This window comes from Tamandua tetradactyla, chromosome 6 (genome assembly GCF_023851605.1).
Source record: "Tamandua tetradactyla isolate mTamTet1 chromosome 6, mTamTet1.pri, whole genome shotgun sequence".
NCBI lineage: Eukaryota > Metazoa > Chordata > Mammalia > Pilosa > Myrmecophagidae > Tamandua > Tamandua tetradactyla.
In genome coordinates this window covers 59,016,411-59,033,836 of record NC_135332.1, presented here as the reverse complement: position 1 = coordinate 59,033,836, position 17,426 = coordinate 59,016,411, and the positions used below count along the sequence as shown (strand labels likewise).

General features: G+C 52.6%; 1 protein-coding gene across 2 annotated transcripts in view; it reads right to left on the bottom strand.

Annotated features, from left to right (window-relative positions):
• PITPNM3 (PITPNM family member 3) overlaps nt 1-17,426 on the bottom strand; it is a 128,028-nt gene that overhangs the window by 22,188 nt on the left and 88,414 nt on the right. For both annotated transcript variants that reach the window (XM_077165610.1, XM_077165609.1), the window contains exons 7-17: nt 16,519-16,708; nt 16,023-16,145; nt 15,404-15,585; nt 13,084-13,256; nt 11,690-11,860; nt 10,415-10,609; nt 9,670-9,818; nt 7,970-8,086; nt 1,051-1,167; nt 434-582; nt 16-165 (exon numbers count right to left, since the gene is read on the bottom strand). In XM_077165610.1, coding sequence (XP_077021725.1) covers nt 16-165; nt 434-582; nt 1,051-1,167; nt 7,970-8,086; nt 9,670-9,818; nt 10,415-10,609; nt 11,690-11,860; nt 13,084-13,256; nt 15,404-15,585; nt 16,023-16,145; nt 16,519-16,708 — 1,716 coding nt within the window. The remainder of the gene's footprint in view (nt 1-15; nt 166-433; nt 583-1,050; nt 1,168-7,969; nt 8,087-9,669; nt 9,819-10,414; nt 10,610-11,689; nt 11,861-13,083; nt 13,257-15,403; nt 15,586-16,022; nt 16,146-16,518; nt 16,709-17,426) is intronic.

Genomic DNA, 17,426 nt, shown 5'->3' with positions numbered 1-17,426 from the left:
GGAGGTAGCACTCACCGGACAACATCCACAGCCCCCGGCCGGACCTTGGGGTCACTGCCCATGATGGACACACTGGCCGCGAAAGACCCATCGATGCTGAACACCACGCACTCCATGCCCCGGGGCAGCACCGTGAGGTAGCTCATCGCGCAGGTCTGGTCGCCCCTGAAAGGAACCTGCTTGTGGTCAGCTGTGCAGGCGGGGCCAGGTGTCAGCCTGTGGCTGGAGCTCAGTCCGGGGCCAGGGTCAGAGAAAACCTGGGCCACATCTCCTGAGGCCCCCACTGCTGAGCTCGTCCATCTTCCTCCCTCCCGGCAGTCGGGGATGGGAGCCCCAAAGAGAGCACCCAGGGGACCCTGCCTTCCTGATGGGCCTGGCAGGAAGGGCCACGGCAGCGGGAGGCACCCGTCGTGAGCATGTCCCTGGAGCTCACCTGACGACCATCTTCACGGGGTACACGCCGACCCCCAGGCGCCGGGGCCGCGGCACACTGTATGTGATTCGGCCACTGCTGTTGGTGATCTCCGTGTCCAGGTGCACCCAGCGGCCCGAGGACGGCTCGGCCATCACCAGGATGTCCACCTGCAGACAGAGGAGGCGCGTAAGGGACACGCTGAAGGCTCAGGGGCCGCAGGTCTGGCAGAAGGGCTGGGCTCGGGAGCTCTCTGCACAACCCAGCAACCCAGGCTTGGGCTCCTGCTGGATGCTCTTTCCTGGCTCCGTGCTTCTGCCTTTGCTTTCTTGCTCCTCACACCTCCCCGCCCCAATAACACATCATTTCCCGGAGGGCAGCCCTTCAATGACTTCCCAGAGCTAAACTCCCTAGTGCGGACTGCAATGCCCCCCAAAGCCCCTCCCCCTCCCCGCCTCCCCTCCTCCCCCCACACCAGCCACACTGGTTTCTTAGTCCTCACTCTTTGCTCACCCCCCCTGCCCTCCCCTGCTCTGAGCTCCCTCGGGACCCCTACCCACAGGGCTCGATGTACCCTGAGGCACCTGGCACGGGGCGGGGGTTGCTGGCTGAGGAGAGGCTGCCCCAGCCCTCCCTACCTTCTCTCCGGTCAGAGCCACCATGTCGAGAGGGCCGTACATGAACCGCCCCACCAGGACCTGGGGACCGTCCTCTGCCGCAATCACGTCGTTGGCCCGGTGGTTGGCCGTGACGTTCTGGGAGGACAAGAAGGAGGGTCTCAGCCTTTGCAAGCTCAAGGCTTGACTCTGCTTTGTCATTAGATGGTTCTCAGGTTCGGCTGGGGGCACATGGACCGACTCAGTCATGGCATCCTATTAGCTGCCGGTGCGTTTCAGAGACGCGTTCCCACAGATACCCTGAGACGCCAGACCGTGAGGCCTCTAATGCTGTCTTCCGGGAGCTCTGGGATTTCTCTAGATGTGTGTTCTCAGCTTTTGATTCCCCCACATGGCCTCTGAGATAACAATCAGTCTTCAACCAATCATCCTTCCAGTTTCCTAGGCTGGAAACTTGTTGGGTCTCCTTTAGTTCTTCCTTCTTCACCCCTGCTCACACCTACAAGCCATTTACCGTATGCCTTTTGTTTTTAGTGGAAAATCCCAAACATATACAAGGCCTCTCACACCTACCACCAGTTTTATGGCCATCCTGGTTTCGTCTCTACCCCACCCCACCCCCACCCCCAGTTGTTCCGGAGCAATCCTGGACATGGCTTCATTTTATCTGTAATTAGACTGGCATTCCCACACTTCTTCACTTCTGGTCTCAGTTCCTGCCACAGCTCAAAGGCCTATGACCATCCACCACTCCCAGCCTGGCCTTGAGACTCGAGCCATTAAATCTGGTGGCCCTTCCTTTGCAGTATCGCCCGCATCGGTGTCTTCGCTGCGTCTGCATTACCTCTTGCCCAGACTCTGCTAATAGCTTCCAAATGGAGCTCCTGATTCAAAAACAGGCTTCATGACAGATAGAAGCACAAATCTGTTAAAAACGTTCCAGGTGCCACTGCCCATAGGATAAAGTTCACATCCTGAGCTCAGCGTTCAAAATCTTTTCTAGGTTCCTGCTTTAGTCTTACCTCCTGCTACTTCCCTTCAATCCTCCTCTGGCTCTTTCTGGCTTTGCTGCAGCCTCCATGCCTCTTCTCACACTGGGTCCCCAACTCTAGATTCCTTCCCTGGCTCTCTGTCCACACATTCCAGTCCATCCATTATGACCTGACTCAACGTCCAGCTTCTCCAAGAAGCACTACACGGAATCCCCAAAGATACAGTCTTTACCGCCTCTCAATTTCCACCATATTTTAATTCGATTCAACAAACATTTGCAGACACTTTATCTGTACCAGTCCCCAAGTTCGGCTTTGAGGTTGCAGAAATGAACCAGTCTTGGGCTCTTCCCTGGACACACTCAGTCAAGTGGGAAATGCAGTGGACAATGAAAAGTTGATTCATGGGAATAAGCACATGAAAAGACATTCAACACGTCTAATCACCAGAGAAATGCAAATTAAAACCACAAGGAGGAACAGAGCCCAAGAGAGAGACGAGGACCAAGTGATGAGAGTCAGGGATACGAGCCAAGGGACCCCAAGGATTGGAGACAGCCAGCACCAGAATGTTACAGACTTGAGGAAGACAGTATTGCCTTGCTGTTCTCTTAGCCTCAAAACTGCATTTCAAATTATACATCAAAACTAATCTCTGACTTCTGGTCAGCCAAAATAGCAGGGTAAAACGCTCCAGGATTCCATTCCCTACAGAATCTAAAACAAGCTAAAACAGTTAAAGGGTTGCACTAATGGGTCAAGTGACAGATCAAGCAAATGCTGCTTTAAAAATGGTAGGAGAAGCGCATGGCATCCTAGTTGGTTCTCCCCTATCCCCTCCCCAGTCCAGGGTGGAGCCAGCCTGCATTCCAATTGTGGGTCCCTGCCATTGCACCTGAGTGGCCAGAGTAACCTCTATGCACATACTGGGGTGTCTGTACACTGGTGCCAATCTATTGAGTAGAAGCCTGAAAGACTAAAGCAGGAAACATGACCCTGGATCACCCTTCCAGAATTTGCCCTGCAGGCAGAAGCAGCTTATGGACAGCTAAAGCAGTGTAAGAAACAAGTAGGTCAAAGCAGCCTGAGGCAAAGGATTACCAGCTTTAAGTCATAAAATAGAGCACCTGGGAGCAGAGGGAAAGTCTGTTTCATAGGGAGTAGTGGGAACATTTTTTATTCCTGTAAATGTGGGAACTTCTAAGGCCACAAGTGAGCAGATCCCAGGACAAGATACAGGCTCAGAAAAGTTGGAAAGAGTGCTGCCCTTTTGCCTTGGGCTAATTTTCTTGATAGGAGAGCTCAACTCTGAAGGAGAGAGCCAGCCAACAGAGAGCCAATTTGCAAAGACTGTGAAGGTGTTTTTTTGCACTGATATGTTTATTTTTGTTAACTCTGATACCAGGGAAATCTCCTGTCATATCGCTAGGTGGATACAAACTTAAGGAGCAGACAACTCAGGCACAAAATATGCAGTGTGCAGTGAGGAACAAAGGAACAGGAAGTGATGGCCCATCCAAAGAACAAGATAGAAATCCTCAACAAAGAAGACCAGATTTTGGAAATACCAAATAAAAAGACTTAAAAAAAAATCTTCATTATGTCCAAGGAGATAAAAAAAAAAAAACACAGAGAAAGAACTAAAGGATATCAAGAAAACAATGCTGAACTCTATGAGAATTTCAATAAAGAGACAAACTGTAAAAAGGAATCGAACAAAAATACTGGAGTTAAAGACCACAATCCCTGCTATGAAAAATTCCCTAGAGGGTCTCAACAGGAAATTGCAGCTAGCAAAGAAAGAGTCAGTGAATTCAAAGACAAGACAAATTGCAATGATTCAAGCTGTGAGGCAGAAAGAAAACACAATGAAAAAAATGAACAGAACCTAAAAGGCCACTGGGACACCAGCAAGTGTATCAGTATATGCACCACAGAGTCCCTGGATCAAAAAAAAAAAACAGAAGGGGGCAGAAGGAATAGTCAAAAAATAATGGCAGACTCTCTCTCTAGCCAATATGACGAGCAGTCTCACCACCCTCCCCCTCTCTGCGTGGGACATGACTCCCAGGGGTGTGGACCTTCCTGGCAACGTGGGACAAAGATCCTGAAATGAGCTGAGACTCAGCATCAAAGGACTGAGAAAAACCCTAGAATGAGCTGAGAATTAACATCAAGGGATTGAGAGAACCTTCTCAACCAAAAGGGGGAAGAGTAAAATGAGACAAAGTGTCAATGGCCGAGAGATTCCAGAGTCAAGAGGTTATCCTGGAGGTTATTCTTACACATTAAGTAGATATCACCTTGTTGTTCAAGATGTAGTGGAGAGGCTGGAGGGAATTGCCTGAAAATGTAGAGCTGTGTTCCAGTAGCCATGTTTCTTGATGATGACTGAACAATGATATAGCTTTCACAATGAGACTCTGTGAATGTGAAAACCTTGTGTCTGATGCTCCTTTTAGCTACTATATCAACAGAAGAGGAGAACATATGGAATAAAAATAAATAATAGGGGGAACAAATGTTAAAATAAATTCAGTTTGAAATAGTGGTAAATGAAAGCGAGGGGTAAGGGGTATGGTACGTATAGTTTTTCTTTCTCTATTATCATTTTATTTCTTTTTCTGTTGTCTTTTTATTTCTTTTTCTAAATCGATGCAAATGTACTAAGAAATGATGAATATGCAACTACGTGATGATATTAAGAATTACTGACTATATACGCAGAATGGAATGATATCTAAATGTTTTGTTTGTTAATTTTTTTAATTAATAAAAAAATAATAATAATGGCAGAAAACCTCCCAAATTTAACTAAAGATATTACTGTGGACATCAAGAAGTCCAATGAATGCCAAACAGGATAAACTAGAAGAGAACCATGCCAAGACACATAGCCAAACTGTTGAATGATGAGGACAGGAAAAAAGCTCTGAAAACTGTAAGAGAAAAGTAAAGTGTTAATGTACAACGGTGCCTGTTTTAGTTTGTGAAGCTGCCAGAATGCAATATACCAGAAATGGAAGGTTTTTAGAAGGGGGATTTAAAAGTTACAAATTTACAGTTCTAAGGCTGGGAAAATGTCCAAATTACAGCACCAACAAGAGGTTACCTTCACTCAAGAAAGGCTGATGCCATCCGGAACACCTCTGTCAGCTGGGGGCATGTGGCTGGTGCCTGCTGGCCCTTGTTCCTGGTTCCATTGTTTCCAGCTTCTGATGCCAGTGGTCTCCTCTCTAGGCATCTGTGGGCCTTCACTTTAGCTCCTCCAGGACACAACTCTGGGTTCTGGCTTGCTTAGCATCTCATGGGAAGGCACATGACAAGGTCTGCTGGGCTCTGCCTGTGTTGAGACATCTGCACTCTCTGTTGGCACTCCAAGCATCTCTAAACGTCTGTGTCTCTCTTTCAGCTCTGAAGCAACTGTTTTCCAAGTGTCTTCATCTGCATCTGAGGTTTCTTCAAAATGTTTCCCCTTTTAAAGGACTCCAGTAAACTAATCAAGACCTACCTTGAATGGGCAGTCACATCTCCATCTAATCAAAAGGTCACACTCACAATGGTGTGCCACATCTTCATGGGGATAATCTAATCAAAGGTGACACCCACAACTGAGCCTGTCACATCTCTGTGGGGATAATCTAATCAGAAGAATTTCCACCCTACAATGTTGAATCAGGATTAAAAGGCACGGCTATTCTGGGGTACACAACGGTTTTAAACTAGGACATTCCACCCTCTAAACCTCAAAAAGACATGCTCTTTCCATATATAAAATACTTTCATTCCATCACAATATCAAAAAAGTCTTAAACCATATCAGTAGCAATACAAATGCAACACAACAGTTGTCCAAAACAATACAAAATCTCATTAAAGTCAGCTGCAGGCATGGTCTGTTCTAAGGCAAAAAAAAAAACTCTACTCGGTCCATAGGACTGTGCAACACAAACAGTGAGGCCTAATGTAAACTACAGAGTATACTTAATAGTATAATTATAATAACATCGTTTCATCAGTTGTAACAATGATACAACACCAGTGCAAAGTGCTAATAATGGGGAAACCGTGTGTGTGTTGCAGAAGGAGTATTGAGCAACTCAATATTTTCAGCATGATTTTTCTGTAAACCTACAACTTCTCTAATAAAATAAACAAAATGAGGTACCATTTTACATTCACTAGGATAGCTAGAATCAAAAGTTGAATAATAACAAGTGTTGGTGAAGATGTGGGTAGATACTGGAATCCTCATGCAGGTGGTGGGGACGTAAAATGGTGCAGCTGCTTTGGAAACCAGCCTAGCAGTTCCTTGAATGATTAAACATAGTTACCATAGGCTGTTATGTGCAATGCCACCCCTCAATATATACCCAAGATAAATGAACTCATACGTCTACACAAAAATTTGTACATGAATGTTTATTATAGCAGTTTTATTCATAATAGCCCCAAAGTGGAAACATTCCAAATGCCCATGTACTGATGAATGGATAAAGAAATCATGGTATATCCATACAATGGGATATTCTTCAGCTGCGAAAAGAAATGAACCATGTACTGAGACATGCTACAGCATGGATGAACCTTGAAAAGACCATACTAAATGAAAGAAATCAGAAAAAAAAAAAAGCAAATATTGTGTGATTCTATTGATATGAAATGTTCAGAATGGGCTAATCTATAGAGACAGGAATTAGACTATTGGTTGCTTGGGGCTTGTGGGAGGGTGACAAATAAAGGGTGCAGGGATTTGTTTTGTTTCGTTTTGTCTTTTTTTTTAAGCTTTGAAGCACATTTTTGACTTGGAACTAAATTCATTGAGTAACCTTTTTATATTCAAGAGCATAAAACAGTAAATTCACACAACTTGGAAATAAGAATCAAACCAATGATTCACAATTTGCTAATGTGATATATATACTTATATAACCAAAACATTTTAAATCAGTGTAGAAATTATGCATATGCCAACATTAGGCATAAAAGTACTGTGCAAACTGTATATTTTAATGATAAATGCACACACATACAAGTAGAATTTAATAATGAATACTATAAGCCATACTGAGTACTAAACTTTGAAAGCATTTGCTATTGCTGTAATCACGGCTTCTTTTTGGGGTGATTAAAATGTTCTACAATTGACTGTAGAACAGTAATGGCTGCACATATCTATGAACATACTATACTAAAATCCACTGCATAGTACATTTCATATGGGTGAATTCTATGATATCTCAAAAAAGCTGTTTTTAAAGAGTTTAATCATGGAGCACTGATCACCCTCTACCTTTTTGGACAGGTCTTGGGGTCCAAATCTGATTTCCCATCAGGTTGTGGCTATCTACCACAGCAATGGCTGTATCAGTACATCCCATGTTCTACTCCCTAGCAAAAGGACCTGGGACACACTGGGCACTGGTGATTGTTTGCTGATACATAATGTATGCATACCAAACTCCTATTCATCCTTCAATACCCTACACAAAGTTGCCTTTTCTTCAAGAAAGCCACCTGCCCTGGTGATCTTCCTCTCCACATTCATCTTAACCTGTGCCTTTCTGATTCATACCAGGCAATACTCAATGGTGAGTCAGACCATGAGCCCAGGTCCTGGGCAGGATTCTATCTGATTCACGTCCATGTCTACAAAAGCCTGGCACTTAGCAATCGCTCCATAGACAGGCATCCTCTCCCCACACCCGATGCCCTGGGCCCCCATTCAGGGCTCCTATGGAGCTGGGCCATGGGATACTATCTCACCCACCCTGCAAGCCACCTCGCTGCAGTGCCATGGGCCTCACCTGAGCAGCAGTTCTAGCAGGTGAGGCGGAGGGGGCGGCTTTTAGGGGTATATCAAAACTCTGATTGGCCATGTGGATGTCCCAACCTTCAGAGCAGCCCAGCCCCTTAGACCACAGTATCGGACCCCAACACACACATACCCGCAGCTTGACCTGAGTCCTCTTACGAAGCCACTTCTCCCGGGGGTTCTCCAGGCTTAGCGCCGCAGGATCCAAGCCGGCGTTCTCCTTGATGCTTACACTCTCATAGCGCATCACCTGGCAAAGCCGAGCCAGGCAGTCAGGCCCTCTCCCTCCCTCCCAGGGTCAGGACTGACCAGCTCGGGGTCAGCTGGGTGCTACCCTCGGGCCTCCCTCACTCCCAGCTTGGAATCTTCAGGAAGCAGGGGCCCCAGAACCCATCTCCCTGCACCCCTGTCTGGCAGCTGGGGCTGGAGCCCAGGCTCCCAAAAGGCCCTATAAGAACCCACACAGCCTCCCAGGAGTAGCCTCTGTCCTCCATGCCTGAACTCAGCAGCTGCCTACATCTGTGCCCATTCTCTACCATCCCTCCTATAGGGTGGGTGACCTGCCTGTGGCAGCTACTACCTAGGGCCGGCTGGAGTCCTGAGTTCTAGTCCCTCCCACCTATCACAGGATGCCACTCCAGCAACTCCCCCCTCTTAACCATGCATCATAGAATAGTCCCTCTCGACCAGATCATTCCCTTTTGCACCCCAATATAGTGTTGCATTGCCCATCTTTAAAAAAAAAATCTCTCCCTTGATACCTGGTGCTCTCCAATGAACCCCATCCTCTCCTCTGCCCGCTGGCTCAGCTCCATCCCCATTGCTCCATTGAAGCCGTTCTTGCCAAGACCCCTGACTTCCATCCTGCCAAGCTCAGAAGCCTGCTTCTGCCTGCTCTTGACTCAAGGGATGTTCCCTGCCAAGTCCCCTTTGGCAGTTTCTCCTTGTCATCCCAGAGAGCCTCAGGACCCATCCTGCAACTTCTCCACCCGGATGAGCTCCTTGGCCATCGCTCCTGCTGCCATCCAGGATCTGGTGGCCCCACTTTCTCCCTCTGACCCTGGTATACATAATGTATGCATATCAAACTCCTACTCATCCTTCAATGCCCTACATAAAGGTGCCTCTTTTTCAAGAGGCACCCCACCCAGCCCTGCTCCTCCCCGAGCTGCTCCATCCTAGGAAATGACAGCACCAGTTTCTCAACCAATAACAGGCTTTGTTGGACAACCCCTGTGCCTTCACATCCCAGATGTCAGCAAATCCTGACACCATAACTCAGATCGAGCTGTTTCTTGCGCTTCCCCCACCAGCATCCTGGTCCAAGAAGCGATCTACAAGCAGGGCTCCTACTCGCTTCAAAATGGGCTTTACACTTTGTCTCTTAGATCGAAAAATACAAGGCGGGTGACATCCATCCTGTGCTCAAAACCCTACAGCACCTTCTCACACAGTCCTGTAAGAAATCAAACTCCAAATCCTGGCCATCAAGGCTGTACACGATCTGAGGGCCCCTCCACCCCACCCATCCCCACCCCCGGCCTCCCCTTGGCCACCCGCCTTCCTGCTACACCTTCTATTTTACAGGACCCGGCAGGGAGCAGGAACTTGCTGCCCCCATCTCCAAGCTGAGACACTGGCACATGCTCCTGTGAGTTTCTATTTGACTTTCCAGAAAGAGCCATCCCATCAGCCACACGGCAGCCAGTGTTCTTTATAAAGCACGTTGTCGGACCACGTCACCATCCGCTTGTTTAAATGCTCTAAGCGCCTTCTCTTGCTCCCAGGGAAAAGACCAAACCGCTCAGGAGGGCCGGCCAGATAAGCCTCTACCTGTCTCAAGATGAAGGCAACCACGTCCGTGGACTCCCAGTAGCTGGCGTGGAAGAGGTGGGGCAGGGCCGCCGTGGGGAAGGCCGTGAGGACGTCGGGACAATGGAGGGCGTAGTCAATCCGCTTGGCGCCCCACCACCTGGCTGTGACTGCGGGTCCGAGAGGCGGGTGAGGACCGCGTGACCTGCCCAGGGACTTCCCCAGGAGGCGGCATGGGACCCCCGGGACACGGACCCAGCGGCGGGTGCCTGAGAACCCTGCTCTCGTGCATGCTCCAAACTGTCCCTGGGATAGGGGATGGGGCCCACCGAGACACCCCCAGTCTAACCCCAGGGCTGCTGAGCAGCAGGGATCCCCAGTGGGATTAGGATTTTGTCTGAGGTCAGCGCTCAGTCAGCGCCTGGGGAGGGCAGGGTCCAGTCCAGGGTTGGAGCCAGGGCTCTCTCTGAGGTCAAACTCAGTCTGAGGCCAGGCTCAGGGGTCAGGGCCATCCTCGTCCAGGGCCAGAGTTCAAGGTTCTGTTCAGGGTCAGAGGTCACGGTGTGCCTTTGGACCAGGGGTGAGGATTTGGGCTGAGCCAAGTCTCCCCACCACAGACCCACAGCTCCCTAAAGACAGGAATGCCCCCTGGGGAGCTCCCTCACCCCTCCTCCCCACCCCACCCCCCAAAGCCGGGGGCTCTGCCCCCAGCAGCCCCCTGGGAGGTCCCCCACCCCCACCCCAGGGTAGGCAGCGCCTCACTCACTGCGGGAGGCGCCCACAGGTGCTAGGCTGTCCGAGGACCCGGAGCTTTCGCTGTGGGAACTGCTCTCGCTCAGCCTCCGCCCAGGCCGCTGCAACCTCGGGGCCCGGGGGGGCGAGGCGGGGGCGTCCAGGAGTGGTGGGCTGCCCCGGGAGCTGCCCTCAAGGAAGAGGGAGCTATTGGTGTGCAGGGCATCCGCTGGAAGGCAAATGTCAGGGTCAAGGCTGAGCAAGCGTGGCTCCTGGGCAGGGGCTGGGCGCTTAGGGAGGGGCCTGAAGGGGCCCCTTTGCTGTAACACGCCATTGCGTTTCACCTCCTCTGAGCTGTGAGCAGGAGTCCCTACCATCACCCCCATCCTTCAGTAGAGGCTGCCAGGAAGTCTTGGGGAGACTGGCCCAGAGAGCAGCAGGTTAGGTCACAGGGGTGACACACCAGGCCCTCGTTCATCCAACTGGGGAGTCCAGGCCGGGAGCTGGGGGTCAGGGGTTGCTCTGGGGGGGAGGGGCGTCCCCTTGACCAAAGAGGAGCACATTTTAGGATAGGACAAGGAGGCATCTAGAGCCCCTTTCTACCTTAAAGCTGCCGGCAAGGCAAGACTTTGGAAATTAAGTCTCCACTGAGAGGACAGGAGGTAGTTTTTAATCCTGAAAGAGCCACATTCACAGCCCCCCACTCACTAGACCCAAACCTCTGAGCAGGCTCAGATTCAACCTTCTCAACTGTATGGAGCCAAGGTTCTGCTTTCCAAGCCCCAACTGCCCCTCCCAGGCTCTCCTTGCCCCCTCCCCACTCCATGGGGTGCCTGCTCACTCATACTCGAGCCCCAAACCCACCTGCCTTTGTCCTTGCCACGCCCTACACCTCCTCCATGAAGCCCGCCAAGATGAAACACCCCCTGCCTTGCCCCCTTTGTCATCCAGGCTGGGACTTGGGAAAAGCCCTTGGCAGGGACCTCTGAACTTATAATCAGGTCTGACAGCTTGAGTGAGCGTTCGCTAGCCCTCGCCCAATGAGCTCAGCCAGGAGCTTGCCAGGGGCAGAGCCTGGGTCTCTGAGCTCCAAGGTGCCTCCTACAGTGCAGGTGGGCTGCTCTGAGGTGAGTCAGCTGTTTTCCTGTCCTCCCCTTTCCCAAGAACACACGGCCCTGCTTGGTTCAGTCCACACACTCCATTTGCTGATGGCCTGGAGGGTCTGGACCAGGGAGGGTGGCCCCGGAGTCCCCCTGGCTGGGACCCAGCTGCCTGCTCAGCACATTTTCTCTCGGCCCTGCAAGCCTACCGAGGAGGAGGGACCGTCCATCGCCCAGTGGGAACCTCTGGTAGCGAGGCACGCTGACGGGTGGCACCAGGTGGAACTTGGGCTCCAGCAGCGGCTCGAGCCGCGAGGCAGAGGGGTCTGCACAGTGGAAAAAGCTGTAGACCTGGCTGCAGGCAGGGCGCACTTGGAAACCTGTGGGGTGTGTGGAAAGGATATATAGCACCCTGCCCCCTTGTCCCTGGATGCCTTCCCGGGGTGCAGCTCTGAGCAGCCTATGCTCCTGCTCTAGAACCTCCCATGGCTCCCTGCTTCCAATAGGATCAAAGTCATGAAAATCAGTGTGGCATTCGAGGCTTTGCCAGCCTGCCTCAAGGAAGAGCACCTCTATAGGTACCCAGCACTGCAGCCATGGTGAATGTCTGCAATTCCCCAGATAGGCTTGCTGTTTTCCTCGCTCTGTGCCTTTGCTCAAGCTGTCCCTCCAAGCAGGCTCCCCCTCTTCTATTTCCCACGGTCAAATGCCTATAAATGCTTCCAGCATTTGCTTGGTTGCTACCTGATCTATGAAAGGGGCCCAGGTTCTTTCAGTCAGGTGAGTTACCCCTTTCTGAAGCCCCCACAGTACCTCCGGACAACACAGTCTGCAGGCCAGATTGGCAGACTCGGAGGTTTGAGAGAGCTGGCAGAACAATTCCCTCACCCACCAGCAGGTGTCTCCACTGAGGCCTCCAGGGCTCGGCTCTGCCTGATCAGCCGGCCCCGCTGTCCTTCCATGTTAGGGGACTGGACCCTCCATCCTCAGAAACCCCTGGGGTACTCGCGGCATCGGGGGCAGCCATGAAGCCAAGGGGTATATGGGTTCTGCCTCCCTTTCCCTATTTCGACCAGACCCCTTCACTTCTATTTGTTCCATATTGTAGGGGGCGGGTAAAAAGAAGAAAAGTTTGAGAACCACTGGTCCACTGACATCAAGGGGCCCTCCAGCCTGGTGATGGTCCATGCTCAGACCCTCAGAGTCACGGCTAAACCTCCTGCTGGGGTAAGCCACCTCCCGTGTGTATTTCAGCGAGATGGGAGAAGGCAGTCGAGGCTGCAGATACTGAGGTGGGCTGGGGCACATGGGAGTCTGCAAGTGGGGCTGCCTGGGTACTGGGGAAGGAAGGGGATACAACAGGGTGAATGGCTTCTTTTCCTAAAGGGAATAACAACCTGACAACGGGGCCACAGGTCAGCCAGGGACATGCGACAGGGACAGTGAGATCAGGTGCTGCTGCCTCTCTCCTTCTCCCTCCTCTCCCTTTCCCTTCTCTCCCTCCTCTCCTCCCTCCGTCCACTCCAACTCTGTGCCTTTCCGCCCCCGCCCCCCCCGCCCCAGCTCCCCAGGCTCTGAGGTCCGGGCATCCGGCCACACCCACCGTCCAGCCCAGGCAGCACCGTCCTCCGCATGGCCAGGACCAGACCCAGCGGCGAGCCGAAGAGGAAGAAGTCAGACACGGCAAAGTCGAAGCGCCCCGGGCTGACGTCGGGCAGCGGCGGTCCCCCGGCCCCGGGGAGCTCAGCCTCGTCCTTCAGCACGCTCGAGTGAATGCTGCAGGAGGGGGAGACACGGGGGAGGCTTGGCAGGCTGGCCGGTCTCCGCTGCAGCGCCCTAACCCTGCCACTGCGGCCTGAAGGCGGTCACAGAGAATTGTGAAACCAACGCATGTGGCTGTGCGTCTCTAACACCTGAGGCACAAAAGCAGGCTGTGGCCCTGGGGGGGTGGTCTGCCTACCCCCAGGTGAAGAAGAGGGTCCCTACCCACCAAGCCTCCGACCCCGACGGGCTGGTTTGGGGAGAGCCCCACTGCAAATTCCCTTGCGGTCTACGAGAGAAGCCTGGCCAGCTCACAGGCCACCTGGACATCGTCAGATTCAGGGCTTTAGCTGTAACTCATGATCCAGGCGACATGCGGACACAGACGCAAACAGCTTAGGCTTCCCTCCCCTCCAGCCCGCAGGCAAAGCAGAGCTTGAGAGAAAAACACAAGCCGTGCCCAGAAATTCAAACATTCCCATTCCAGGCGCTCCCCACCCCGAAAAGAGTCCAAGCTCATGCTCAGCCACAGACGCAGAGTGGGCCAACGGGCATCAGAAGGAGAAGCGGGGATTTCCAGAACCTTCCGGCTAGCATTCGGACACAGCTTACAATGCAAAACCACACAGAGGGACGGCATGAGCTATGGATGAACTGAATGCAAATTCAGCGGAAAAGCTAGAGTCGGAGGAGAAAGAATTTTAGAGAAAATGTAGGTGGCATGGAGAAGTCTCCCACCCTGCTCTCCCCCACCCCACGAGCACATCCTCTGCTGTCAGCGAGAGCTGGGAATTGAGCATGCTCGGTTCCGGCACTGCCTCCGGCGTCTCATGGTATGAGCATCTCACGGCAAGGAGGAGACTCGGATGTTTAACAATACATATTTCATGTACGGCGTGGTCCCGACACACACGCCAACTACTTAATTGCCAAAGAAACAGCCATCTGTCCCTCCACCAGAGGGAAAAATGGCTGGGTGGGCCCACGGCTGTAGGTCCCCAAAGTCTTGTCAATCTCCAAATTTGGGGATTTCCTAAAGGATTTTTCAAGGATGAACCAGAAATGTTGAGCTTTTCACCTTGCAGCCTTGACTTGAATGCAGCTGCTTTCTAAAGAATAATGTCAGTATGGCTTTAAGTACTCAGAGATTTAAATCTGCAGAGCTTTTGACCTAGTTATTCCTCCTCCAGGAATCCCCCTGAATGAAATAACCCTGATAGACACAAATTATCTATGCACAGAGATGTTCACTGTGGTGCTATTTATAATAGTGAAGAAGTGAAAAAAGCCAAAGTGACCTATTTCTGGGATTGCTGAAGTAAGCTATTCACTCACTTAAAAGAAAATTTATAACCATTAAAGACATCACCAGTATTTGTCCGTTTTTAATTACATGGGGAAAGACCACAATGTTAGGATTTTTTAAAGCAAAACTATATGCAAAGCATGTGAAAAAAATATTGAAAGGAGGTGTTCTGAAGTGTTAACGGTGGTTCCCTCTAGGTGTGAAATATGTTTTCCAAATGTTGTGATGACCTCATACTTACTGCTTGGGTAAGAAAGAAGGAAGGAGAAAAGGAAGAGAGAATGGGAGGAGAGAGACGGAAGGAGGTATTCCCTCCAATTTGGGTCTGTGTTCAATACCCATTTTTATCCTGAACTAATGTGTAGGTAATCCATTTACCCAGTGATGACGAGCATGTCTGTTCTAGAAAGTCCAAGGGTGGACAGATCAGTGGGGGGCCTGCCTAGTCTACGAACAGTTCCTGGCTGGGTGGCCCTGGGAAAGGTCCTCCGTCTTCTCATCTGAGAAATAAGAAAAGCACACACCTGGGGTATCTCACAAAAGTCTTAAAAACCATTCAAGAACTGGGCAGTTCTTGTCCTTGAAGCAGAAGATGAGGCTGAGGCTCAGAGTGGTCCCCAGTGTCTCGGTGAGCCCAGGTAGAGCAGGGATCAGGCACAGGTGGGGCTGGCTGGGGCCAGTGGGAAGTGGCCTTGGTGCCAGCACTTCAATACTTGGGGTATGGACTCGCGTGGAAGGGCCTGGGAGATAAGACTGGTCACAGGTGCCCGGGCGACAGGGAGCCCAGGGTCCTGTGTCCCGTGGGCACTTTGCTGGAGGGAAGGAGGAGAGCGGGGCGGGGTGGGGGGTGCCTCACCTTGACAGGAAGGCGTGGTGCTGGCTGACAGCCTCGCGGTCATAGGTGGAGGAGTCACTCTGTTTCCGCGGCAACGGCCTCGTGGGCTCCTCATCCTCCAGCATGCTGGAGACATCTACGTTGCTTTTGCTGAGACGCTTGCTGCCAGCCAGACTGCAGCCTTCGGCCACGAGGGGCGTGTCCTGCGGGGCCAAGCAGACGCGGGGCAGGAGAGCGCCGCTGTCACCAGAGACCCCAGGACCCTGCCTCCTCCCCCTGGCCTCCTGTGGAGAAAGCAGGCACCAGAAGCCCCTTTCTCCTAAGATGCATCTTCCAAAAGGAACGTGGAGGCCACAACCCAATCACGGTGGGACCCGGGGCGCAGGGCTGCCCCCCCGCATGCACGGGGCTCCTGACAGCGGTCTGGGGGGCCCGGTCTAAAGGGGCCTTCCTGGGCCCTCAGTTTCCTCGCCCGTCATAATCTCTTTCCAGGACTGGAACAGAACTGTTTGTAACGCAGACAACCTGGAGCCAGTGTAAAGCACGGACACTGCCTCTCCTGGGAGAGGCTCCTGCACCCCTGGGCTGGGCGAGGGCTCCTGGGGACAGACCCCTCCCCCCCCCACCATCCGGTCCCCACCTGGGTGCTGCTGATGCTTCCCTTCCGGCTGCTGCTGCCAGGGCTGTCGCCCGAGGGCCCCGCGCTGTAGCAGATGGCATCGAAGGCCAGGAGGCCCCCCACGCAGTCCCCGATGAGACACACCTGCAGGAGGCAGAGCCGGGCTGCTGTCCCGCCCGCCGCCCGCCGCTCACCCCCGTGTTTCCCAGGAAGGTGCAGAGAGCCCAGGGGCAGGGAGGGGTGCTGGTCCCAGGACCAGGGGTTAGCCCTGTGCCAGGGGCAGCCTAAGGAGTGGGGTCAGGCTCAGGTCAAGGGTCAGCATCACCTCAAACTCAGAATTAGGACGGTGGACCCTGGTTTTCCTATCTGTAAAACGAGGACAGCCCCAAGGATCTCCAAAGCCTCCTTCCTCTCAGACGCTAGGGCTCCAGAACAGCCCGGTCGGACCCTTCCAGCAGACCTCAACCCCACTCCCAGGTGAGGGCCAGGGCAGGGGAGGTGAGGGGGGCTGTCCTACCTGCCCGCTGAAGCCAATCCCGTCAGGGGACTTGAGGAACTCTCCATAGACCCTGTTGGCACGCTCAATGACGGTGACCACAGCGTCCTGGTACTGCGGGGAGGAGATGGCCAGCAGGGGCAGGGCAGCCAGGGGGACGTGTTCCTGGCTGTTGCTGAGGCAGCCCTCGTCGTGGCTGTAGGGGTTCAGGCTGCAGACAGGGGGCCCAGGGTAAGCCTGGCCAGGAGCAGGCAGGTAGGCGGGTTTGGGGCTGAGGGCTGGACAGAAGAGAGCACAAGCTGGCAAGAATTGGGCCCCCGGCTCCAGCGGGGCGGAGGACCCAGGCAGGAGGCAGATGAGACAAAACACAGGCAGGAGGGCACGGGGTGGTGGGTAGGTAGTACTGGCAGCTCATAGTAGACAGTGCTTGTCTGCCCTCTTCTGCCTGGCCCCACAGGACACCTAGTGGACAGGACACCCTGCTTGACCCTACATGATAGTGTGCGTGGAGCCACCTGGTGTGCACCAGGGTGGGGCGTGTCATCAAGGCAGACTTCCTGGGGGAAGAGGGCTTTGAACTGAGCTTTAAGGAAGGTCTTGGCGAAGCTGAGAAAGGAGGAGAGACAGCATGCCAGGCATGGGGGTCAGTGCTGCTTGGCGGTGGGCACATAGCTGCATGCATGATATCTTGTGTCCATTTTTCTGGGGAAGGAGCCAGAGCATTCATCAGCTTTGAGAAAGGGCAGTGACTGGAAAAGGACGAAGAGAACCTTCCCCACGGCATCCCTATAACCAGTGGATTGTCCAGCCTTTGCATGGTTGGCCCTTCCTCCCCTACCTCCCCACCAGGAAGTCCCTCCCTCTCTGGGTTTGGGGCTGAGGACTGAACACCCATGGGTGACCCCCTCTCCAGGGCCTGCTTCTGTCCT